Below are 27,314 nucleotides of genomic sequence, written 5' to 3' on the forward strand. Positions count from 1 at the left end.
TCACAGCACACACCATGGAGTCAGTGGAGGTAAGCAGGCATCAACCCTTTACCAAAGATTCACTGCAGTCTTTGCATTCACTGCAATCCATTTAGGAAGATGGATTCTCAATAATTTGGCATATAAAGCAAAACAGTTACTTTTTTAGCAACTTATTAAAATGAGAAATTTCACGAAGAAATAAGAAAAGCGTCAAAAGCAAAGCAAGTGCTGGCATCTACAGCAAATGCAGAATCTATTATTTTGTCCTTTTGGCCTCAATTAGTTCAAATTTACAAAGAATGGCACTCAAAGATGTTAAACATTAACAAAACTTCTGTTAACTTGCTTCAAAAGGAATTTTAATTGCAAGATCCATTTTATACATATTCCAGGGCTGCAAAATTTAATGAGTATTTTATTCTTCCCACAAGAATTCCTATATATTAATTTCATGCTAGAAATCTATAGAGTTCCTTAAAAGGTCTAAGAAAAAAAAAAATCAATGACAAGATGCTTTGAATGACAGTTACTTGAGGTCTTTTTACTTTTGAGAGTTTCTTGTTGGGGGGCAGCAGGGACAGGGCAGACAGATACTGAGCAGCAATATACAGACTCTCCTGCTTAATCATTTTATTTTTAAATTGTTTTTATTTTTAGGAAGAACACAACAATATAGATGCTTATGAGCTTTTTCTTTTATAAACTGGAGATGAGGCTCAAATCAGAAGGTGCATTATCTGAGTTTAAAAAGACCAAAAGATTTTGACTGCGAGGTTTCCTCTACCTGCAATGATTGTGCACACATCAGCAGACCGAGCTGCCCAAGCTTTTCATGCTGGATGTTCTTACAATCAGGAAGCACTTCCCACAGCACGCCTAGTACAGCCCATTAACTACAACAAGAAATCAGTCAGCCTTTTAAAATCCCTGTGTTTGGGTTGGAACAAGAGGCCCCTGCACTCCTGGCACCACTTAAAAGCAGCAAGATGCAAAACCCACGGAAGCCTCCGCAGACCCGTTAGAGCAGCAACGCCGGGGTTTGCAGGAGGGCACCAGCTCAGCCCCCAGCAGCCCCACAGCGGGCACAGGGACGGCAGAAGGAAGGGAAGAGCAGAGTTCTGTGACCCTGAGCATCGCCCTGTGCCACCCCCTGCCCGCTCCAGCCCGGGAGGTCCTCCCTGATGCAGCAGTTTCAGCAGGTGAAGGGAGGCAGGCTTGAAGCACGTGCTTGGTCGAGCATCTCCCCTTCCACCCTCACCTGGGGTCCTCAGCCACCCACATGAAGCTGGTTTTCAATATCCAGGCACCCAGTCACCAAACACTGTGCAGGCTGGCTCGAAAACTTTTTTCAAGATTTTCCTTAAGTTCTCCCTTCCCTTTGACATTCTTTCCAGGCTCCAGAAACTCCAGCATGGCTTTGAACAAATATCCTTTGGTTTTACAGTCATACAAAGCATCTGTGACTGGGCCAAAAAAAAAAATCCCCTCCGAGCACTCCCCTGCCCATCAGGCTGTTTCGAGCACAGGGCACCGCTCCAGGATCGATGGTGTTAATTTATTCTGGTTACATTACACAGTGAACAACCTTATTTCAAAATTCCTGCATGCCAGCTTCCAGCCTGAAGCACTTTTATTTTTTCCCTTTTAAGAACAGCTGACTTATCAAAAACAGGTTTTTCTAACAGAAAACCACAAGCTAAGCCACATTATTATAATTGAAGCAATTAATTACTTTTATGTCTTTCTTTTTAAGGGAGATCTTTAATGCAGGTAATTCTGACTAAAAGAGCTAATTTGAACTGCTCCATCATTTAAAAGACGATTATAAAAATTAATTTAGAAAGTGCAGAATGAAGACAAAGGGATAAAGGAAAGCATGCAGAGATGGGTATTTCCCCCATGCTCCAACTGGGAAGTATCAAACCAACTTGCCTATTTTAAAAGCATGGAGAAGGCTCAAGTTTTCAGGTCACTGGTAAAAAAAGCAACTCTTAACAGTTTGCTGCCATGTAGCAAATCAGTTGGTCACTACAGCAGCAGGGAAGCAGCTACTCGCATTTTGCCTTTCTGGACTTCTACAAGGCAGGAATCGCCCTTTACACAAAACCACATCTGTGGAGCACCGTAACGCCTCTAGTCTTCCAGAGTCTTGGAAAATTCCAGCTTACTCTTGCCAGGAAGACAGTCATTAGACATTCACTGTTGACAGCATTTTGCCTATTACTAATCCTCTGATATTTACTGATGCCCTGGCATCTTCCTGATCTCTGCTATAAATCCAGCCACAAGAAGGGTCCCTGTGAGGAAGAATCAAAACATCCATATTGTAAAACAGCCAAGACTGTCAAAAACAAACTCAGCGTGAGCTAGAGATCATGACCTGCCATGACAAAAAACACCGCCAAGAAGCAGCAGCAAAATATAGTAGCCACATGAATCCAAAATAATTATTTCCTTCCTCTATCTGGGATTTGGGACGGCTGATTAGATCTATGTGCACCACATATCAGAGACATTAAGAGGCAAGATATGTAGATTAAGTGTCTGCATTCAATAACTGATATTACTAGATTTGCAGTCCATGCTTGAGTCAAGCAGCATGAGATGGAAAAATGTATCTGTGCCAAGACCCATCAGTGGCAGCACCTCCCACTGCAGAAAGAACAACACCGGATTTTGAAGCACAGAGGAACACAGATACCAAGGGGCAAGACAACTTGTAGAACTCATCATTTTCCTCCTATGTTCCACAAGAGAAATCATTCACATTTCTGCCTGTCAGCCCATTCTTGTTCCCTGAGCTCAGATCCAGGTTTTGGACTAACTCCTTAAAGAAACATCAAGCCCTTGAAAGGAACATCTCACCCTGAGGATGCACAGTTCAGGTTTCCACCACCTAAGGTCTCAGACAGTGCTTTACTAGGGGATACTGCATTACCCACTTCTGAACCGCTATGAGGCCTTTCCCTTTAACACTTTGTTTGCAGCTCCCTCTCCATTTTGGAGTTCAGGAGCCACCCTGGGAATAGCCCCCTTCCAGAAAGCTCAGTGTCCCGCTCTAACAGCAGAGGAAGAGACGTGGTGTTTTAAAGAGGACCCCAGATATCCAGTTTTTTACAACCTGTGACATCATTTGCACTTACGTAAAGTCTCCTTCCCCTGCCAAATAAAGATATTATTCACCATTTTACAATCTATATGGTCACTTATATTTTGGGTCACGTCCAGAATATACTCTTGAGATTACCGATACTCTTCTCAGCTTTCAGCCAGCTGTGTTATACTGATTTGCACGAGGTCCGTCTTTCAAAAAAAACCTCTGTATCTTGCAGGTATTGAGTGTTCTTGCAAACAAGCCTATCTTCTTTTCTTCCAACACATGTTTGCATCCGGGACAGAAATAGCTAAACATTAATTTCTTCATTTAGTAACCTTCGGGGATTTTTCCCACACACTATGGGCCTTCCTGCACTTCTCCTTGAGGCGCAGGCCACACAACAGTTGTCTTTGCATAGGGTTCTCTCTGCCTCGGAGGTGACCAAACCACAAAAAAGGACAAATTGGGATAAAAGGACAATTAAAACATGATCAAGGTAATTTTCAGCCTAAAAACATCTTCTTCCTTGGCTTAAAAAGCTAGCCTGAATATTCATGAAATGCTCTCTACTACCTAGCAAAGAGAATTAATCACATTAATGCACAAAAAATAAGATTAGCCAGAAAATGGTATATGAAATCTAATCATGTTTTAGTGAACGAAACATGAGTGGGAGAGGTCCTGCGGACCTTCCATTGTAATTTGTCACAAAAGTCTCTCTCCCTGCCACGCTCCTGGCAGAAGAGCGGATCAGGCTTTCGGAAGGAGTTGCACGTATTGTCAATTAAGTCCTTAGCTGATGAGAGCTAACACTGCTACACGTTATTCTTCTCACCCGGGGTACAGTTGAAATCTTCCCTTCCCTATCAGAAATGTATGCTGAACTATGGAACATCCTTAAATGCCATCTCACCCCAAGATCAGCCCTTTATTCCAGAATTTCCCAGTTACTTCTGCAGGGCAACAGGCCAAGGAACTCTAGGATAAGATGCAACACCCTCCATAGAAACGACTTTGTACAAAGCATCATTATCAATCTTTTAACTTCAAAACAGCACACAAGATGCTCACGAGCCGCACGCATCCCCTCGGGAAGCCATCAGCTCTACCTCTCGGCTACCACCAGCAGCCCAGGGCTCCTAACACTGTGCCAGCTATCTCCCATCAGGGAGAGATCAGCTCAGTGACCTACAAATCCCTGTTCTTCAGCTTGCAGATCCCTATTAAAATAAGGCCCGAAGAGCCATGCAGCAAGCTACCACGGCTGGTACGCTTCGGAGGCAGGGAGGGGCCACCCTCCTGCACAGAGAGCAGCAGGCACTGCGGAAGGTGGCTGCCTGAGCAGGGATGGTCTGGTTTCTGACAAACTTCTCTAAAACGTTATCTCCAGAGAATGCACCTTCTAAGAGAAAAGGGGGTTTTGCAAAATGACTGTGTCCCACTAAAGCAATGTTTTACAGCTTATAAGGCTTTGTAGAATTTCTTTCCAATTAAAAGCACTATAAATGCTTTAGAAGAAAAAAAAAATATTAAACTGTATCAGTCAAACAAGGAGGTCTATTTTCCAGATCCCAGCCAAGATGTAACTCACATTTAAATAGAGATTTCAAAAGTCACCTCATACACTTTTTTTATTCATTCTTAGTCCTATGGAAAATATTACCATGGAAGAAAACAGCTGAACATTACAGATAAAGTATTCGTTAGTTAACTAGCTCTTACAATAAGGAAGCTTAATTCATTGCACAGGAAAATAAAACTTTCACACTTGCATTATCTAGGCTTTAACTAGTGCTGAAATAAGTTATTTCAAGACACACAATAATCTTCAAGTCTTCAGCCTCATACATGCACCAGGGCAGGATAATGCTTGTCAACTTTCAAATAAAAGCAATTACTGACTGCAAATAAAAAATCAAAAAGGAAGTGGCAAGTGCGAGATGAAAATAATTTTAAAGCAATCACCAGGCAAACCTGTTCTACAGAATCCCTGCAAAGAGCAGCAGCCGCTGGGGAGCAGCGGGGAGAGCACAGCAGAGAGGGCCCTCCTCGGCTCCCACACGCGTGGGGCAGTTGGTTATTGCAATGCAAAGTCCGCAAGATTCCTGCGAGCACCCTCCCACTAACCCGGACTGGTAGCAGCAGCATGACCAGCAGCAGCATCAGATGCAGAGCCAGGGCTCCTGAGCTGCGATACGGTGGCAAGAGGAACACACTGTAGCAAGGGACAATGCACTAAAGCTCAGTTCACGAGCCCTCTGGAGCCAAAGTCTCTCCATTGACTTCAGCAGACATTGACTGAGGTCTGAGAGGAAAATACATGTTGAAAGCTGCAGGACAGCCATCGAAGGATCAGAAGGTGCTTTGATATGAAGAAAATAGGTTGGTTCATTAGAAGCACAGGCAGAGCAAGTTTTTCACCAACCAACGTTATCACCATCTGAAAGCAGCCTTCTAGAACACAGGTACTCTGATCTCTTACAGGTAGGGCAGAAGATGTGCAGGTAGATCGGCCTGGCCAGTGGTCCGGAGTAAGGGAAACAAGAGGGAAGCACAAAGCAGATCTCAAATGGGAGAACATTAACGACTATTAGAACCCACTTAGCAGATAGACAAGGGTGGTGGGGAGGGAAGGCTCAGCCGCAGAAAATGACATGGAAGGAAAGAAAGAAAGTCAGCAACAGTTAAGAGGAGCTGCTGAAACATCGATGATTCTTCCAACCACTCTCCCCCCTGACTCAACTCTGCAGAAACACAGCAACAAGAGAGAATTTCTGAAATGTTTTTCCAGACAGGGCGGATGTCCAAAAGGGCTCTCCTGAGCTGAGCTCCAGAATAGAAGATACTATAGAACTAACCAGAGGAACCTTAAACTCAGAAGTCCTCAGTTCTCCTCCCAGGCTCACCCCAGCATGTGGTCCCTTTTGTTTTCACCCACTGCTCAAAATCTGTACCACAGTACTCCTGAAGCAGAGGAAGATGCCTGCATTGCCTTCACATCAGGCACAGTTGTGCCAGAAAAGTAATGCAAAATAACACACATGCATGTGTTAAGGCATGCTCCCTTGCTTCTAGAAAATTAAGAGACAAAACTAAAACCAAAATCTACCCAGATTAAGTGGAAAAATAGTCCTAAGCAGGAGAAGAAAAGCATTTGTGAAAGCGGGACGAGCAAAATATGGCTCCGAGGCTGAAAAGGCAAAATGAAGATGAGACACTGAAGAGGAGGAACCGGATTCAGACAGAAATAAACTCCGTCGACTTGGCAGTTACTCACTTGCAGCCCTGCTTCCCCCACTGTATTCACTTAGCATGGGATTATTAACAGAAAAATCAAGGAGAAAAACATGTTTTCCAGGGAAGTGATAAGGGAAGGCTCAAAGAGTGGGAGGGCAGCAGAGGGGCAACATGAGAGATGATGCAACCCCCCTAAAATTAGACTTGTGTTCCATAAGGTAGAATAATTAAGCCAAGAGGAGGATCGTAGGGAAGAAAGATACCACAGACCAAGACTCTGCATTAATACAGCAATTCAGTTTGTGCTCATAGAACTAAGTACACAAGTGAGGCAACTGAGGAGAAAGCTTTTTAAAGGACCATGAAACATTAAAAAAATAAAAGGGAGTAAGTAGGTGGCATCTGAAAATCGTCGGCTTCATTTCTTTCAAAGATAAGCACTGAATTTTCAAAAATGCACCCACATCCAGTAAAAGTTGCACTAAGAAATAGACACATAATTAAGTTCAAGAGGAAATGCACCACAGTGGATTGTCAGTCAGAGGGTGGGCACAGTCTGGATTGCTCAGAGGAAAAGAATGAGCAACCACAGCAGTCTCCACTCCCAAACCATGGTGGGATTTCTATAGGTTGGGCTAAGCAGGCTCAACATTTGGACAGAAAAACAAGCACCCACTGGCAAATGAAGGAAGTAATTCAAAAGCAAGTCATATTCCCAGGTCAACATGCAACTTCTCAGCGTGATACTACGAGGTGCTTTGCCCGGGAACATTCTGTTTCAGCTGAGCTCAAGTAAAAACATTTTGTGAAATAAGGTTATGGCAAAGGGGAAGAGGGTTAATTGCTGCATCAAAACCTAATACAAGGCTAAAGAACAATTCAAGAAGGTTCTGACCCTTCACATACTGTAGTATTTTTGATCTGAAAAACCAAGCTACAATATAGCAGCAAGAGGAGCACCTTCCCTAACTAAAATCCCAGTCCCTCCTACCAATTTGGATTCTCATAATCTGCCATATACACAGTTGCAAAACACAAAGTTATAAAAGATTTAGAAAGCCTCATTATTAAAGAGGTCATCTATATCTCAAAGTAAATTTCCCATCTGAAAATTAGCAACATCTAATGAACATTCAAAACATGCCAGTCTGTCATAGACAAATGAGATACTTGCTAGTTTTATCTCACAGAACTAATTCATTTGGCAGGAGCAGAGGTTTCTAAATAGTTTCGTCGGTGGAACAAATAGCCATGGAGCACCAAGGCTACCACTGGCTGCTTACCTGGTCAGCAGACAGGCTGAAGCCTACAATGCCTCCCCTTCACCTCCTCCTATTTTCCAACTCAATAGCATAAAAGACACTTTATATAGCAAACATTAGATTGTCCTCTTAAGATTTCCACAACTTGGGAAACCCCTGCTCTAGAGGAAATCTGTCACACATGGCCCTGCACAGCCTGAGAACAAGGCTGCTTTTAACCTATCTTACCTGCTTCAGCTATATTGGAATTACTGCAGAAGCCTTCTTTGCTGAATAGCATTATACCCAGCAAAACATACTACTCGATCTTACTCAATTCCTGTAAATACACATACATACACTGGATTATTAGTCATTTCCTTCTTTTTAATAATCATAATACCAGTCATTATGCCTAATATCAAATACAGGTCCCAGACCCGCTAGATGAGATCTAAACAGATGATAAAGAAGTGCAAGAGAGAGACAACCACTTTGCATTGTTTGCATATACTTAAACCGCAGCAAATACGCACAGCCACAGGAAATCCAGACTCTTCCACCACAGGGAAAGAAACAACTTACCCTCTATTAAAGCGTGTTCAGAGTGCAGCCAAGGAATTGCTGCCCAGCACATTCCTACGTGCTCTAAACCTTCAGGGGACACATCGATGCTGGAGGTGTGACAGTAGGGTCCCGGCCCCAGTCCTGCACCGCAGGAGCCCCCCTCCTGTCAGCTCACACACCCCAGGCCACAGATCTAAGGACTCACAGAACATGCAGGAGATCAAAGACAGTATGTTTTAACAAAGTCAAACCTACGCAAAGCTTCAGAGCAATCACTGAGCTATTAAAGGGAAGACGAGGCTGGGACACTTCTGCCCCAGAGCAGGTTCAGCGCCATCCAGGACCAGCCTGGAGACTCCCTTATCATCAGACACAGTCGTGGGATGTTTTAGGTGCTCAGCTTGAAATGCTCTGGTATTTTCAGTGTAGCTTGAGCACCCACAGGGATGCTCACCACTGAAGAAAGCTTTGAAGCAAGGACCACAAAACAGTCATAATCAGCAGATACTCCTGAGAAGCGTTAGCCAGCTCTGGATTTAGTCAGCTCTGAGCAGACACTGACACAAAGTGTGTGATCAACAGAGCTCAGTCCCCTTAAGGACTGGCGCCCAAGCTGCTTTGAGAGATTTTCTTCTTTTACATGTATTTATAGGGTAAAATTTCATTCATCTCCCAGCTACTACAAAATGAGGGGAAAGAGAACCCCAAGTCCGGAAAACAAGGAAGAGTCTGGGGATAATGACATAAGAGAACATATATACTCTGCATCCCTCTCCACGTCCAGCACTAGTAGAGAGGGCCGTGATTAGGACGGCCACTCCAGTTAACCTCAACGGAGAACAGGGCAGCTACTGCCATCCTTCTGATTTTTCTTCCTAGCCTGGAGACCCCCACCCTGTCCTTTCTAATCTGACGGGCTCTTTCTCACACTGCTACTTTTTTCCCCTCCTGTTCTCTGCTCAGTAGAGTTTTATTTCTCACCTGTCAAGGAAATCTCAGCCCAAGGTCCCATGACAGAAACTGCGATAGCAGTTAAAAGAGCTGTAAATGTGTTATTTTATTAATATGTCTCAAATAGCTACTCAACCTCTTTTGCTCTGCTTGACATATGGATGCTTAGACCTGCAATGCCCTTTCCCTTTCAAGACTTATTGCGGGATTCGCATCCGACAGGTCGGGGACGGAATGAAACTCGTAATGGGATTCTCTGGGGAGCAGCTGCGTGTGCCGAGATCAACGTGCAGCGCAGCAGATACAGCTGGGGCAGCCACTGAAGGCAAGAGGGTTAAGGGAACCTGGCTCATAAAACAAAACAAAGAATCCACTTTTAAAGAGGGGAGTGTGAATGACAACGCAGGAGATTTTTAGTAAGTGCAGGCCAAGCCAAGCTTACTTAATGTGCTGAGTTAGTCCCATAAATACTACCATTATATAATACTCCACAGCTTGAAAGTACATATGAATTATACTCCAGTTGAAATTTAATTTTGTTTATTTGTGTACATCTCTGGACCAGATTAAAACTATTTATAATGCTTAGGAAATGAAATATTTAGCTGCAAGATACTTCAATAGAATGGTTTATTTGGCCGCAAGTCTATCTGCCATATTACCAATAATTAAAACTGGGTTTTCATAGACAGAGGGGAAAAAAGGTTTTTAGCTATATTTTCAAGCTGAATCATATCAACATGTTTAAAGAAGAGATATGAGTTCCGTTTTTTTTTTCCCCCCTACGGGCAAAAATTATTAAAAAATGGGAAAAATGAGTCATCTGAATTTAATTATCAGGCTGTGAGTTGTGAAGGCCAGCTTTGAAAAATGAAATTCAAAATAAGACTCTTTGTAATTCTGCTTATGGGACTGAAAAGTTTACTTCTCAAGAATACTAAATGAGCTCCCTTTGAATTGACTGGTGTGTTTATCTTGCCCGTGTGTATTTAATGACACTATAAAAATGCAGGATGAACCTCAAAAAGCAGGAACAGCTTCTGCTACGAGCCCTGGATGAAATCCTTGTTTGTGTGACCTGTGTTCCACTCATTAACACAGTGCATCTCGCCTGGGCTGCTCTACCAGCTCAAACAAGAGTCTGCTGCTGTTACAGCTCTCACAGTTCATCCAGCTCCCAGGGAAAATACATCTGGAGGAAAGGCATCATTGAAGATGCAGCACATGGGCACTTGGAGGGGAAGGGGGAAGAAGGAAAGTCAATACATCATTGTTCCCTCTGACAAGGCCCCAAAACTGATGTCTGCAAAACAGACCACCTTTAAAATAGCTACTAAATCTCCTTTTTAGAAGAGTGTGTGTGCACATACACGTACTACTGAAAGTCAAAGGGCTTAATTTTCTAAGACACATTTGCCATTTTTAAAGTTCTATCATGCTGGATTTATGAGTAGTTTATTAATTTTTTTCCAGCAGGTTCACTCTAGCAAGCATTGTTTTATTTTTGATATGACAAGACACGGTGCTGCACTGGCAACACCTCCAGGCTGAATAATGTTTCTTAACTAGCTACATTCATCTCTACCACATACCACAGATGACTGATCCTCGCTGCAGTACATAATGGCTAAAAACTAACAGTGCCCTAAAACATTAAGGCACACTAATAAAACCAGGGGTTTTTCAGGAAACAGCAACATGAAATTTTCAGAGGGGTCCTGGGAGCAGTAAACAATTGGCACATGGTAAATGGCAAGTTCTCTCACATCAATACGTCCTAAACATTCAAATCCTATTCCCCCATAATTGCCAGGCAACTATAAATTACTTAAATTAATGTTATTTGTGGCTGCAACAATCCTTGTAAATAATCGTAATTTAACTTCCTGCTGATAATCCCAGGAACACCTAATTATCTCAAACACTTAATTCTTCCCTTCCAAAGGGCTGTTGGGTTTAAGACTACTCCCTTCCATTTGCTGCTTGTCAGGACTTTTAACTGTTTGTTGAGTGCAGTCACAGTGCAGAGGATCACAGCATCTAGATCGATAGAGGCAAGAGTTGTCCTTTGCTATAAAAACAACATGTCAAAACCCTTCTGCGAGCCGTCACTCCAGACTTCATAGCACTGACCATTTGGGTAGCTCTTGTATATCGGAAAAAATCAGGGTGGCATTTATTATACATAAAAGCATTGCTCAAGCAAACAATGGGATGAGAGGGGTATTGAAATTCTATACACAGCCTTCTGTCTAAAGGACAAACTGATCTGTAGAAACATTTGCCAAAAGTTCATTAACAGTAAAGTCAGCTTGTCAGCAACGCCTTTAGCGGCAATCAGAAAACAATTTAACAAAACCAAGGTTTGAGCATGACAATCTTTGATTGGGGTTTCTTGCGTTTTGAAGTTCTGGGTATTTTGTTGGGTTTTCTTGTTTGTTTTGTTTGTTTTTTTAACTCTCTTTCTTCCAACCAGCTAGACTATGAAACCTTATTGCACACAGTATGTTTTAAGTGGATAATAGTCACTGGAAAGTTTACCAAGCAAACAAAAACCATCTCAGGGAGTTTCACTGGAAGGTAGCAGCTACAACCCATGACTGGGAATAACGGGGAACTGCCCTCATTCAGGCACAAACTGTTCACTCCAAACATCCTGTAAAGTTTGGATCTGTGCACACAACACACCAGCACGTACTACCTGACTGTACAGACCACAATGAAGTATGGCCAGGAGTAACCTACCAGAGCGAAGATCCCTCTGTTCCAGCAACTTCTAAAACATCGTATCCATCTTCCAGCTGAAAATCCATGAAAACCAGCGCAATCGTGTCTCCAGGTTCAGCAAGAATAGTCCAGGTGCAGTCTGCGTTATTGCCATACTCCAAAGGGAAATGAGGGCTTGAGATAATTCCACTCTGTCCCCGCAAAGTCCCTCCACAAGCATCATCAGCTGGAAAGAGAATGCAAGTTACCAGATTTTGCTGAAATGCACAAAGCAGTACGTCAAAAAAGAATAAGCCCAAATTCAAAGCAAAGCTTTAAAATCCCCAGTGCTTTTGCCAGGGTGTGTTTTACTACACACTATTAAGAGACAAAGACGTTGAGGGATGCAAAATCCTATTAGATCAGCCAGCGTCTCCTGGCAAGTGCCAGCTTATTCCCCACCGTACACTTACTAGTGATTTGTTTAGTCTAATTTTAAACACCCCAAGTGACAGAGCTGCTACCACTACCCTGGGGAGGCAGTTCTCAGCATAACACATCTCACTGTCAGGACAGTGTCTCCTCACATGTTGTTGCCAGAGCTTTCTGTTCCATCCCTTATTCCTGATTAGGGTCCTCCGAGGTGTTTTCCACAACTTTCCTCCCATTCACATAGCCAGCCAAGCAGGAGGAAAACCACCAGGAATTCAGTGACTGGGTTTCACAGACCTGTGAAAATTCTCGTATCACAGTGGGGAGAGAGGTTTGTTTCCAACTCCCATAGATCTCAGCACCTTCATCAGTAACAGAAACACCCCCAAGGGTTGGGACAACAGGACTTGGAGTACAAGCACTGTATTTAACAGAAATTTAATAGAAAAAGAGTGGAGTATCCCACACACCTGCCATACATGTCTTCATTTGCTCTGATTTCTTAAGAAAACGTATGTTGTTACCGAAATCATAGCAGAAAAACTTAATCACTTGTTCAGAAATCTAGCAGTGACATTTCCTGGTTATGTACTGGATCTCCTGTTTGCTGGAGGTTCTTTCATTTTTACAACCTGAATTTTATCAGCAGGTGCTATTAGAGCAATTAAAGGAGGAGGATCTAAACAAAACATGGGCAGGAAGATAAAGGAAACCAAGAATTAATTTGACTAGCATCAGGGCAGCTCACTGCTCTCGTACATACGGCATCAGCTCAGCATTTATTTGGAACGCTGCTAAGAAAAGCCTGTTAACTTTACAACATGTATTACAGAGCAGCATTTCAGATGCTTTAGCCAAAGAGCTTGGGGCTTTACATTATAAACACTTATTTTCATTACAAACTATTTACAAAAAACCTTCCAAACTGACATTTCACACAGGTGAGAATATTTGTTAAGTGCAGTGGGTCACTGCCACGTTGGGAAAGGGCAGGACAATTCTGCAGGGCTGCTCAGGAGGATCCTTCAGCTTTTAGACCTTTTCATGAACGTGTATCTTGTGCTATCAGCAGGTTTTATCAGCAGAGCTGAAACTTGCAGCCTTTAACTCCTGAAACTGGAAAGACAAAGTAAGACAAACATACATGCCAACTTTTCTTTCCCGGGGCCATCTGCTCTCCCGGCACAGCCAGCCACCCAAACGAACCAGCAGAAGGCACCGGCAGACAGATGCCTGCCAGGGCCGATGGAGCGACGGAGACGGGAAGGCCCCAGGCTGTGTAACTCCCATGGCTCTACCACGTTAACACCCTGCGCAGGTTCCACCGCCACCTCCGAGTCCCGGTGGAGATCCCGGCCCTTCACAACTGCTTCTGTGCTCAGACTGGGATGGCACATCGCCATTACCGCAGAGCTCACAGCAAGCAGGGAAGGCAGAAAAAACACACAATAAAAAACCCAGACATGTAGGCAGACATGCAGCTACTTCTGGGCCATTCCAGCAGCCAAAACTAGGACTGAAAAAGGCCACTGAAATCTCAACTCGATGCTCTATTCCCTGGTATTCTATTACAACAGTCAAAGTTACCTATCTGCCACAATCATACTGTCAGTGACACTGAAGTGCAATTAGAATCATCGATAAATTGAGGCTGAAAGATTTCTCATCTAGTCCAAGCACCAGAAAATCCTTCAGACTTCAAACGAGATTCAATACACGAGATTCACAGTGGAATCTCCAAAGGTCCATGCAAAAAGTAAAAAGGCTACTTCCAAGCCCCTCCCTCTGAGAGAATGAATGAAAAGGCTTTTTAGAGGATGAATGGATTATACCCAAAGAGGATAAGCACAATTCACCAGTTTACTGGTACGTTTGAAGTTAACTTCTCCTGAATAAGTGCCCCTGCATATGCTAAAAAGAAATAGATGCAAAACAGATTCTTGGCCACTGAACTCTCAGACCACATACAGCAAGACAGAGCAGGAACAAGGTCATTAGCTGCTTCAGCAATGCACAGGGTTCTGAAGGGGCAATTTATTCTTAAGAGACACTTATCTCCAGAGGGGCAGCTACCTCCTACGTAACACATTAAACATTACTGTTGCTGGGCTGCTAGTGGCACTAGGCAGCCATTCAAAGCACCTTTGCAAATAAGGTCCTGCACCACTACCATGAGACATCTGCAAGCAATGCACTCTCTGCAGGCAAACACCATGTTCAAGGCCATAGGGGCTCTTGGCCAAACATTTGCTTCTCACTATGATCATGCATTCATGCAGCTCAGGCCTACACACAACCCTCCAACACAGCCACCCAAGAGCAAACGCAATGAGGATTTGGAAGAAGCAACTCCTATCGGCAAGTTCTTGGCCACGTTTGCTACTGGGGTCTGGGAAGTCTCAGACTGGATCTGGCACGTTAACTTTGTTCTTGTACTAGAAGGGTTACACGAGGGGACAGACTATGTGCTAAAGAATTCTGACTCAATGCTATATTAGAATTCTTAAAGGGACTACTTTTTTTTTTACGGGACTAAGCTTACAGTAGCTGAAGATCTAGCCAAAGTTATGATGGTTGTGGCTTTTTTTTTTAATTAAAAGGGGAGTTTTTAATTTAAATCCCTTGAAAAATTTTCACTGTAATACGTGTTTAATGGAAAATGTATTCCCTTCCTGTCCGTCTCTAAATACACACTTCCTGAGTTTGTAGAGGTTGTTACTGTTTAAACATATTCTACAATCTAAAATCTTCTTGAACAGCCCTTCAATTATTTTGGGCAGTGCGGTCTAAGCAGCTGTTTGAGTTACCGTAAGACAGACCACTTTTAATGAGACTATGCATATTTGATTTGCTTAAAATGTAGCTTTGCAAATGTTCTCAACTTTTCAGCTGGCTTACTGAATTTTTACTCAACCGCCTACCAGAATCATAAACCTATCAGTTCTACTTAAATTCAGCAAACAATCTGGGCAAGACTTCTCTTTAAATGCACAAAAGCACTTCACAAAACAGATTCAGATGTTTCTGGATAGTCTCTTAGTGCTTCCAATAAACAATTCTGCTTTATTTGAAATTAACTGACCCAGGTGAGGGCTGTTCCTTCCGTGGCTACAACAGAAGACAGCATTCCAAGTCTGCTGGGGTCTTGCCTCCAGCATACCATCAAGATAAAAATACAGCTAGACGTAGGACTCAGCTTAAGGCTCCATTTAGATTAAGTACTAGGCCTCATTTCATTCTGTGAATACAGAACGGTTATGCAGAAAGCGTGGAAAAACACATAAGACACAGGAAATGATTCCAGATATTTCTGACACACATTATACAGATAGGATAAATGTCAGCTTAGTCCAGATTTTACAACCTGACCCAGACTCGCTGAGGATTTTCAGTCCTTGAGGCAAATTTCCAAGTTACACATGGTCTACCAGGCACAGCCAAGCTCCTCTTCGGGGCAGCCCCAGCTGCCACCCAATGCCGCGCTCTCCTACTTCGTGGAGCAGCAGGGAGATGTCATCCGCCGCCGCTTTGGTGCTCCCTGAATGAGATCACCACAGTTTTAATCCTTCCTGCCACGTAAGCAAGAAACATAACTCACCAGAGCAGAGTCTGTGCAGACTGAATTTATAGTCTCTTTTAGCTCAGAGTCCAAGAATCAATTTTGATATAACTGGCTTTCAAAACCACTGGCGAGCTGCAGCAGTAGCTACTCTCACCAGCTCTGCAAAGACATTTCACCACGCCATTCTCTCCGTCTGGAATTCCTTCCTACTCTCCTTTCTCATTGAGATTACCCTTGTCCTTTATAAAAAAAGCCCCGTACTTCTAAACTGAGAGTTGGGTAAAGGGAGTGCAGACATCTCCTGTGAAGAAAAAGCAGCTGAACCACAGCACTCCTTCAAAGTGTTGCTGCCCTGGCACATCCTCTCAAACACCTTTGTTTCTTATCCTTTTCTACCATGCATTTATTTGCATCTTCGATTATTTCAATGCATGGAGACTGGAATAGAGACAAGGCTTCCAATATATAAAAAAGGATGTTACAAAGCAAAAGACAAGCACAAAGAAGAGGGCATAAAGAAATCAAAAGAGCGTATTGATCAGCATGATAGAAACTTGCCCTGTTTTCAACATTTGTCTCGTACCTCTGCTGTTATACTGGAGAGGAGGGGAAGGAAAGGGCAGAGTCCCCAGCACGAACCCTGTCCTTTGCAGCAACATTAGACAAGTCTATTCCCAAGATAGCAGCTCCAAGATTTTAACACCTACCCAGCTAGAGGGCACTTTTCATCTTGATTTGTTGAGATCTGGCCCAGCAGCATGACCCATCTCCAACTTATATTAGAAATTAAAAGAATACATACAAATACATTTATCAAGCTTTCAGGTGACAATTACCAGTAATCCCATGTTAATAGAATTAATTATAAGCTACATAGGCCACAAATATCTCTTCTCTCTCAAGGAAATACATATTCGCCTTCAGGCAACAGTTTTGAAAACATTATTTTCGCTGCAGAAGAAGGCATAAACCTGTTCGTTAGTATGCAAATCTATTTGCCCCTTGCTACAACTTAAGTCTGTATCACCAGTTTATCAGCCAAGCATGAACGTCTGACTGCTGAAAGCCTACTTATGGTAGAAGGAGTGCAGCTGGTTTTCAAATTCAGCAAGTCAATTTGCAGACTGTCTTTGCTACTTTCTACTTTCCTGGAACAGATATAAATGTTACACAAGAAGATTGCTGGTTCCTGCCTCCAAAAAATGCCTTGGAAGTTTTACTTGAAGTAAAGTCTTGAAGGACCAGGACCACATCTATAAAAAGGAGTGGCTACCTCCAGCAACCTGCAGGCACGTTTCTACACAAGTGCACCTGAACAAGCACGTACTTTGCTGCCATCAGAGCAATTCACACAGCACTGATGCAACCACTATAGAATTGAATATTCCTCCATTCCCAGGTATATCAGATGCCATCACCATTGCTGGATTCGAGATTGAAACAGTAGCGTTAAAATTAAAAGTGAGTTTGACAGTGCAAAAATACTCTTTTACTCCATCTGCGGCAGGGATCACAAAAATTACAACGATGCCAACCCTCACCTCAACAGGTGTTAAAGTCAAGAAGTTAATCCTTCCCTTACTGGGGTCTACTACACAAATGTCTGAATAACAGCAGGGCAAGGAGAGGGTACTGCCCCCCTCCAAGGAAGAAAATGCTGTCAGACTGAAGGGAACACTGGTCCATCGATGCAGGTAGTTTCCTTCTCCTCTAAAAAGGGTATTGCCTTGCATACTCTTAAGGCTGAGTTTCAGTGAATGTTTTTCCTGCACACGCTTTCAGCGAAATTAGAAAAAAAAAATTAAAAAAGGTTACCATGAGAGTCCTAATTCAAAGGAAGAGCAAAGAATCATAACTGATAATACTAAAATGGCCATGATGGCTATTCCTCTCCAGTGTCCGTTTGCTGTATGAACCACTCCTTCAGCAGTATAATGCCCTTGGACCCAAACCAGTAGGTAAGCGTAGAAGATATACAGCAAGTAGCACATATTACTATCAAGCAAACAATATTTGCTCACTTTAAATTCAAGATTTATGCTACAGCTTAGAACTGCTGATTGATTGCACAAGCAGAGTCAATAAAAAGAATCAATATAAGATGCTCTCCTGAAATACACAAGGAATCGAGGGGAAAAAACTTCAAAGCAGCAGCAAGTGTTTTGGTGTAACAACACAGACACTTGTATATTTACAGATTCTCTCTAGTCTCTTGTGGCCCCAGAGAATTAGCAAGCAGCTCTCTATTCTGATGAAGGAATCTACATTTCCCTACCCCAAAAGGGCTTGCAGGAAAGCTGGCCAGCCTTTTCAAGCAAAGGCTGGATTTTAGCTCCCGTATTTTACCCCTGTCTGAGGCTGCCCGCCCCACTGCCAGCAACCCACAGCACATCAGCACTCCGCACACACTCCATTTCCTCACAGGCAAAGCACCAGAACCACTGTGGAACGTGCCACGAGGGAAGCCAGCTTGACATTGCAGAAAGCAGAAAATCCAGTCTTGTTTTCTAGTGTTTGGTCTAGAAAACCTCCATGGTCTTGGGTAGGTGCCTTATCTTATGGATAATACTCCTGCTTTTTTTTTTCCCCTCCACTTCAGACAAAGAAATTGAAGTTAAACTAGCTGTGCAGCATTTTGAATATTTTGAGCACTTCATAACCTTCCTATTAGTCACCCAAACCCTGGCAGCTTTAAGGAATCCAATAAAAAGGAACCTCAATATTAACTACATCATGTTTAGTTTCAAGTCTTTTAAATCAAGCTTACAGTCCATGAAGTTTTTCCCAAGCCCAAATAGCTCATTAAATCCTGTTTCAACTGTGGCTTGTTCCAGATGAAGAGAGGGCACTTTACCTCTGCAGAAGGGGAGAGGAAAATCCCAGGAGGCACTGTTTTCCGAATTGGCATGGCACGTGAGCAACGCGTGTCCTTCCAAAAAGAAGCCGGGATTACAGCTGTATCTCACTTTGTCCCCGATGCTGAACGTTGTCCCTTGCTGAATCCCGTTCTGCAGCCTTCCCGGATTTCCGCAGGTATGACTTGGTAGAACTGTCAAAGAGAGTTGCTTCTGGTTAGGGACAGTGCATTGTGACAGAGCTGTCAGGTGAAGAACTCAGAGGGAAGGCTCATCTCAAAGTAAATGTATCACTTAAAATGTAAAGGGCAAATAACCACAAAACTTACCCTACTGGACTGCCCCAGAATTCATTAGGCCAGGTACAGTTAAGTACCATTTCTACAGAGTATACATAAGGAAGCAAAAATCACTCCCCAAGCTATTGAATCAGAAACAAGAGCCACTCTTTCTTGACCAGTTTTACCAGTTTCTAAACCAAAGCATCCCCCTTCCCTACGCTCCCCTGCAGTTCTACTTAACACGACTGCAGTTGATCAGAATCCAGGGATTACATTCCCATCTGAAATAACGTTTCTCAACAGACCTTCGCCGGGCACCTCAAAGACCCCTGCAACTTAAGTGGAGTTGCATTATCCCTTCGAACCACACAGAAGACAGCAAAACCTGTAATTAGCAACTATTGCCTAGACAAAAAGAGCAACATTTCAGCCCACCAGGATTTATGCTTCCTTACACTGTATGTTTAATCCAGATTTCACACATATGCATCAAACCAGACTCTGAACAATACAGTTAAACCCAGCTCCACTGAAGGCAAAATATAGTCCCACAAGTTTGCAAAAGAAACAAGGATACTTGAATATAAAATGGAGAAGTTGCAGCTAAAATGCTAGTAAATCCTTACCCAATGCCTCTGTGCAGCAGTTTCAAAGAATTTAAATAAAACTCCACCGGTTCCCATAAACCCCTCCAAAAACATCCACTCAAATCATGGGTTTAGAGCTCAATATAAAACCCAGTGAAGACAACCAAGACTGAGGAATGACTTAATCAAATTTGAATCAGGCCCTTGTGCAGTATCTTGTATTATAGTTCTTTTTCATTAAGGCTGAAACATCAGAGGAAGGAAAACATGGTCATTCAAAGCTGAGTGATGGTTTATCACTGGAAACAATTTTGTCTGGGGCATGAACAAAACCAGATTAATTTCTACGAGCAAAGGGAGGTTTAGTCTGCAGCTCTGCCAAGGAAAAGAGGAAGATTAAAAGGAAAATGATATGCTAGTATACATGGAATGCAGCAGAATAGAACACAACCAAAACTGTGTAAGCACATGAAATGAAACATAAATCCCTAACGCTAACCGATGCAAAGATGCTACCTTTGTCCTGCCGCAGGACAGCGCTTTCAGAGCAGGGTTTGACCCTTCCCTGCTCTGCCTCCACCATGGGCCTCCTGCCCCTGTGGAGCAGCGCGCAGGCATGCGAGGAGGGCTTCCACAGCAGACACTATCCCTCACAGCGAGGGAAATGAAAGACTAATCTGTAATGAATATAGGATTAAGCTTCCTGCATCCAGACAGACCACCTTGTTTTCTAGTTAACCCAATTCCAGATTAAATGCAACCTTTCCACCTTAAACTTGATTAATTTTAATGCCACGTACACCTCGACTGCTGCACTGCTTCAGCTTCTTTTTTTTCCCCCTGCTGTGACTGCAAGCTCTGCCCACATCTGTGTGCAGAGGAGCAGCCCCTCCTGGAGCCCCAGAAGAGCGCAGCCAGCACCCCGGGGACACGGCCCTGGCTCCAGCCTCCCCACGCAGCAGTGGGGGGCCAGGTACCAGCTCTGACAGACAAGATTTCTTCCCCTTGCTCCCTCCCACAAAATACTATTTATATCCTTCCACAAAGTGCCTGGAGCTGGGAAGTTCAGCAGCAACTTTCACATAGAAATATTCATGACCATGCAGGTTTTGTAAGTGGGGGGATGCTATCAAATACATCAGATGGGCTGAAAAGCAGTGTAGAACTAATGTTTCATATTCTGTAATGATACTCAAAACCCCAATTTAATTAAATTATCAATGTCACTTTTTTAAAAAAATGAACCCATTCCTACTTTTATGCTTCCATCCTTTAAAATTAATGACTAGAACTTTGCTATAAATAAAAATCTATCATTTTTAAAAGTCAATCTCTAAGACTAGCTGCTCTCTACTTAATGAACTGTGAAGAATCAGACAACCTTAACCTGCACTGTACCTTAAAATCATACCTGAAAAACAGGATCTCATTTAAAAATTCTGCTTCATTTGGCTGCCTTAACTAATATAAACTACAGGACAATGTACATATGCTTTTTGGGGGAGGCAACATTAACTCCTTGATCACTTTGGATTCAGTGGGGTTGCTGCAGGAATTGATAAGCATTGATTATTTTGAATTGAAAAAAAAAACAAAACAAAACACACTAATGCACACCTGCAGAAGACAAACACTTCAAATTGCTGCCTCGTGGACCAAAAGATCTGCTTCAAAGAGCCCGGTGCTACATCCAGAGCTGGGTTTGGCATAAGCAGCAGAGCTGCCCGTAGGAGGATCTGCTGTCAGTCATGCCCTTGCGGCACTTGTGCAGAAGATGATTTTGGTCAGCCCCGAACACGAGCTGAAGCAGCACACCTTGCATGGCAGAGGGCTGGAGAAGAGTCAAAGGACACTATGAGTGTGCTTCCTGAGAACGCAGAGCTTCACAAAACCCCAGCAGCAGATTGCAAGTGGGGTCCGAACTGCTGGGGTGCAGAGTCTGGAGATGTCGTTGTAAGCCCCCGACCAGTTCTCTCAGCACAGGAAGTCTGTGCCTTTGTTTCGCTGCTGAGTGTAACTCCCTGAGCTGGTGTAGCAACTGCTTTCACAGCAATGGATTTGTGATTCTACTCCAACATTCCCAAGAAGAGATAATATTATTGCTCATACTTGGCTGCCTCTAACAGCCAGACTCTCTGATTGCTTGAGAGATTAATAGAACTGTATTATTTACATCAGATGTCGCACAGAATAATATTATTAAAGCTTTGTCTTACCCATTTACCAATTCCACTGTAGATTAGTAGCATGGATTTTTTTTCCTCCCTATAAAAGCTTTGTTCCAAGCAATCAACATAATATTTTCCAGTGATTGTATGGAAATGAATGCAGCCACAGACCAGATTTGTACAGATGAATAGAAGGTCCTGTTAGTCATTTTGTAGCTAAGTCTGCTTCTTTCCATGATGAATTTAGAGCAGTTTATTTTATTTGTCTTGATTTGAACAGCTGCCAAACCGTTATCTTATTTTATGACAGAGGAAAGGAAATAGGATTATTTTATTGCAGTTGCACCTGGAGAGCTCCTCAACATACCTCAGACATCACTGTCCCAAGCACTATTCAGATATACTGCCCTGGAGACCTCACTCCCCGAGATGACACAATAGAGGAACCATCATCATGGTGTTACTTGCCATCAGACACACCAGTAGCACCAGACCAGAACCTCTGGAAAGGAGATTAGGCGAGAGCTACAACTGTAACATGAGACAGGATGATCTGAGAACAAGGCAGAAATGGCACCTTTTCAGCAAGAAACTACGAAGTGTCAGGACATGGAAAACATCAGTCAGGAATAAACCCACCAAACCTGGAACTCTCCCACTTTCTGCAGTTTTCAATCTATCCTTCAAATCCACTAATTGTCAAAAAGAAACCTGTAGGGCCCAAGACCAACCTCTGCTCAACTCAACTCCCTTCTGCTCCAAACTTTCTCTGCTTTTTTTAATTGTCTCTTGCCATTCTGTTTGGGCCCGTTTTGTCCCATCCTTTGGAAACTGCACAGGCTCCACCCATCCAAGACCTTGGGTGCTACTCAGCTTTTATAGAGCTATAAAGATGCTTCGCCTCATGGAGCCAGATCTGACGGTGCAAGACCAGAGGTTTCTCAGATTTCACAGTCTGTTGCTTGAAAATGAACCAAACAAATCAGAAGCGGGAACAACAGATTTGAGATGTTTCCACCATCCGCTCCTGTGAGCTGTCAAAGAGCAGCTACAGAGCTACCAGAATTGCTGATCTGCATCAGAAGCTTCATACCATTCACTGACTAATTTTTACCCCTTTTCAACAGGCTCACCAGGCTGTTCCCAACTTTTCTCACCCCCTTGCCCTGGATCACTACACTGGAAGTTTTCAAGATCAGTCGCTCTCAAATCCTAGTACTTGTCAAGCAGTGCCTCCTTGTTCCAGTTCATTTGAAATTAATTAGTAGTTTTTAAGTCATTAGATGTGACTCAAGACATCCTTGGACAGCATCTCACCAAAAGAACGCATTCAGCCTAATTACACCAGCCTTTCCTAAAACCCCATGGCTCTTTTTGTCAGAAGAAAATGAAAACAAAAAAAGAAGCTGGGAGATGCTTCTCTTCTTGGTCATCACATTGATACATTTGAGCTACTTTACCAATTCAGGTACTTTCAAACAAAGCAAATTCAAATCCATCCCTAGGCTTGCTCACCATCCCAAAGAGAAATCTTCCCCATCTCCTATTCAAATTAATCTTCAGCTCCATTTTCTCTGTTTATATTGTTCGAATATAAAATAACCCCAACATTTAATACATCTAGATACTGCATTCCAGTCTATTACCCTATTTACATAGCTAAAAGAAGCATTTTTATTGCTTGAATTATCTGTGGTAGTTTACGACAGATATTTCAATGCTATCATTGTTCTAACCTTGAAATCTTATCAAGGAGTGCAACTTTTATGATATGAGGCCATACATTATCTCCTCATTCCCAACTAATTTTCATTCCTAATAAAAAAGAAAAGAAAGCAAGCAAGCCATGCCAGAACAGGCACTTATAGCTCCTGCATACAGTTATTACAGCAGGAATAATTTATAAATCCCAATGAAAGGATGCTACATAGACCAAGCAAAATAACAAAATCATTGACCTAAACTACTTGGCTCAGTCATCTCTGCACACTCCTTTCCAAACTAATCTTAATTATGCTCTTTTAACCCTTCTTGCCATTTTCCTGCACTTCCTGAATCTAGTGGGGGTTGGAAGTCGAGACATCCAAGGGAATCAACTGAAAGGTCTCTTCTGCTAGAGACCCCGAGCAGCAGAGCTGGGCAGAGCAGCATTTCACTCCAAAGACAATCTGCACTGTATTTGTTACCTTCCTAGAGATTCAAAGAGAGAAACAGATTCTTTACGGAGAATATTTCTAAGACTTCCATCACAGTTTCAAAAATTAGCCGAAACACCCATGCACAACATGGACAGCACACCTTGGGCCAGCACAAATGTGAACTCTAGTGGGAGGGGGAGATCCACACAGACCAAGTCCCTCCCCCTCTTCGTCCGTAACTTTTGGGCCAAGTACCACAGGGATACTCCATGACTCTCTAACATCTTTCACCACTGGTTCAGTGCAATCTGTTTTAGTTCAGAAGAGTTTTAACCTTCAGAATAAGTGTCCAGCGTGTGCTACAGAAAAAGAAATAAATGCTATCTTTTTCATTTCATTTTGTCCTTTTTTATGTCATGATTCATTTCCAGTACAGGCAACAGAGATAAAGCTAAATGGAAACTATTTTTTCCCTCTAATATTTCTTTGTTCACTAAAAACCAGCCAGATAGTTACTTCTGGATAATAACAGACCAGAATGGTTCATCATCCATCTTCTTTGTGGTAGTAGTTCTAGGGCTTTTTTGGAAATTCATTTTCAGTTTTCAATTTACCTTCCTGCAATGTGCTACAGCAACTTCAGTGCATCTTCCAAGAGTACCACGCAAGCTGAGAGAGGATTACTTTAGATTTGATTTAGTCATCCCAGTACAGAAATAGCAAAAGATTCAAAATATGAAAGCAGTAAGATCATGGGAGATACGGCAACAATCCTGCATATCTTCAGAGATGCAGTGAGCAGGAATCCTTAACTTTTGGGACTGTATGCTACTCATTATTTATACTTTCAAATAAGCATCATTACTTGCTGAGCACCGTAGACAAAGCCTGGCTAGACTGAAGATAGAGATACTGAAGCCTGGCTACAAAAGTCCTTTCCTGGGCCCTGAAGAGCAACGTCATGCCAGCAGATACTTGGACATCAGCAGATGCTTCGTTTCCAGAAGCGGTGCTCCTCACATGCCATCCCAACCTGGGATGCTCTCCTGCATCAGGAGCCTAATCAGCAAGGCACTTGAGAATGTGCTTATCTTTGTGAACATGCTCTAGTCCTGCTGCTTTTCAGTGCAACGACACTTGAACACCAGCTTAATTTAAAGTATGTGGTTAAGTGTTTTGCCTAGCAGGAATGGATTTAAGTGTATGTTTAAAGGCTTCATTGAACTGGCATTTAACAGCTGCAGAGTAACTTGAAAAAAATTCCCCAGGGAGGAGGGTGGTTCTACATTTGTTTTCTCTCTTCCTCACTGAACTAAGGTTAACCATTCCAAGGGAACAAAGACCTGCATCTTTTTGTAACATAAAAGACAAGCCAAGAAAAGCAATACTGCAGTGGTTATCAACACCAGAAGACAACTGCAGGAACCAAACGAAAGTAGAATTAAAACTGCAGCCCCTGAGAGTTCAGCTGCCATATCAGATTAAGCACCTCACTCCGTTGTAGACATCAGGACCGAAAACCAAGGTGTCAGTGTGAAAAAATGGTGTCAGATCTAGAAACCCAGATTTGAACTGATTCTATCTAGACACTGGGTGCCAGTGTTGATCCGCTCTGCGTTTTGCTGGAGAGTGTCCCTGGACAGGGAACGCTCTTTGTTCTGTTAAAAAAAGCCACTTCCAACTTTAGAGACCACATTGTTCATCTGCTTATTGATCTTCTCTAGCTATTGGCTGATTACCCAGAAACAGAGATTGTAGCCAGCTACATCTGTTTTAATAAATATTTCACAGCAGAGGAAGGGCATTCGCCACAACATATCACTCCTAGTTTTTGCAGCCACTTCTCTGGAGCAGCGGGTATCTGAGGGCAGGGCAGCAGCAGCCCCTGCCGAGGCCGGAGCCGCTGGGAACCCAGCGGTGTTGGTGCTCCTGAGGTCTCACCTGCAGCACTGTGTGATCCCCGTGCCCAGACACACAGACCTGCCGAGCCTTCACATCAGCAGCACGGGCAGCTCCATTTCCTTTCTACTAGTGGCTCCACACATCCTTCCTACTCCTCACTCCCGGCTTTCAGAAGCCTTTGGAGGGGCAGCGGGGGTCACACACACCACTCTCCTGCTCGAGCAGCAGCCCACCATCCTCCCAAACAAGACAGACTGAGTTTGCTCACAATGGTACTGAGGTTAAACCATGAATAACCCATTTTCTCAGAGGTGGGCCCAGAAACTCCCGTAATTCACAGCTTCCAGTTGGTTCAGCTTCCACTCAAACTACATAAGGTCTGGCTAGTTTGTTTTCATTTTCCAACTGCCTTTATAATTTATTCCCCTCTTACAGTTATCTTTTCTGTAGCTTCTTTAGGAAGCTTGGCTACTTGATACCACATGATGGCCAATACTATCAACATAACTAACTGGGACATCAACCTTACAGAGCAGTACATGAACTAATCAGTGATATCACACAGTTTGTGAGGGAACGGCCTTGAGAACAGGAAAGGTGAAATATTACACTGTTGAGTAGAATGGTCAATAGTAAAAGCAACCAAGAATGCTGAGCTCAGAGTGCAGACACTTCATATCAATAACCAGAAAGCAAATACATTTCAAGGATGGTGCCATGAGAGAGTTCACTGAGCTGCCGTAGCAATTAGCAAGTCTTCTGCTTCCGGCACTAGAGATTCATTATTAATCTGCGGTCATAACTGATCAAAAAAATCTAGAAGGTAATTTTATCCTCCTCACTGAAAACAAAGCTGAAATGATCTAATTATGTCATAAAAACATGCCTAGAGCTCAGTCCTATTTCCTAAATTCACAGGTGCCTATCTTGCAAATTTTGCCACAAGCGTAATTTTGCAAGCTACGCAATAACATGCACTCATGTTGGAGAACAAGTTTTGAGCCCCACATGGGAGCTCCTCAATGCCTGAATATATCCAGAAGCAAGAGCTTATTCTGATTTCAAGGACCTTACGCTGCTTTTAAATCCTTGTCTGTTACTCAAAGGTAGATGTTGTGGATCTGGGTACTCAGACCTGCCCCATCTTTTCTTTCACACATCTGATTTTCAAACATCCTATTTAATGGACATTAAAAGCACATTCATGCAAGCTAAGCTTAAGGCAGGCAGGGAAGGTGAAAGGGGAAATGCCCGTAAGACTAGTTTAAAAAAAAACAAAACAGAAAGGCAACAGTCAAAAACATAACTTGAGAGTTCAGAGCGAATGTCAAGAAAATACCCTTCAGTAGAAGGGAAGCAAAACATGCTAACAGGCTTCCCAGAGACTCTGCAGAATCTCTGTCCTTGGAGATCCTCAAGATTCAAACAAAAGCACAGACGACCTGATCTAGTGTTGGTCACCACTCCTGCTTCGAGGGGGGGCTGCAGCAGAGCCCTCCTGCGGTCCCGGGGTCACTGCAAACAGGAGAGCACCCACTGCTTCCAGACCCGCCGGCCCATCACACATTAACAAATAACCACGCCCTGCATTCCTCCAGAGGTTTTCTT

The 27,314-nt window shown here is 43.0% G+C and overlaps 1 protein-coding gene across 1 annotated transcript in view; it reads right to left on the reverse strand.

The window, feature by feature from the left end:
- CSMD2 (CUB and Sushi multiple domains 2) overlaps window positions 1-27,314 on the reverse strand; it is a 306,084-nt gene that overhangs the window by 207,924 nt on the left and 70,846 nt on the right. The window contains 2 exon segments of the mRNA XM_074894313.1: window positions 11,821-12,028; window positions 18,630-18,824. Coding sequence (XP_074750414.1) covers window positions 11,821-12,028; window positions 18,630-18,824 — 403 coding nt within the window.

The sequence above is a fragment of the Strix uralensis genome, chromosome 25, assembly GCF_047716275.1.
Source record: "Strix uralensis isolate ZFMK-TIS-50842 chromosome 25, bStrUra1, whole genome shotgun sequence".
Lineage (NCBI taxonomy): Eukaryota > Metazoa > Chordata > Aves > Strigiformes > Strigidae > Strix > Strix uralensis.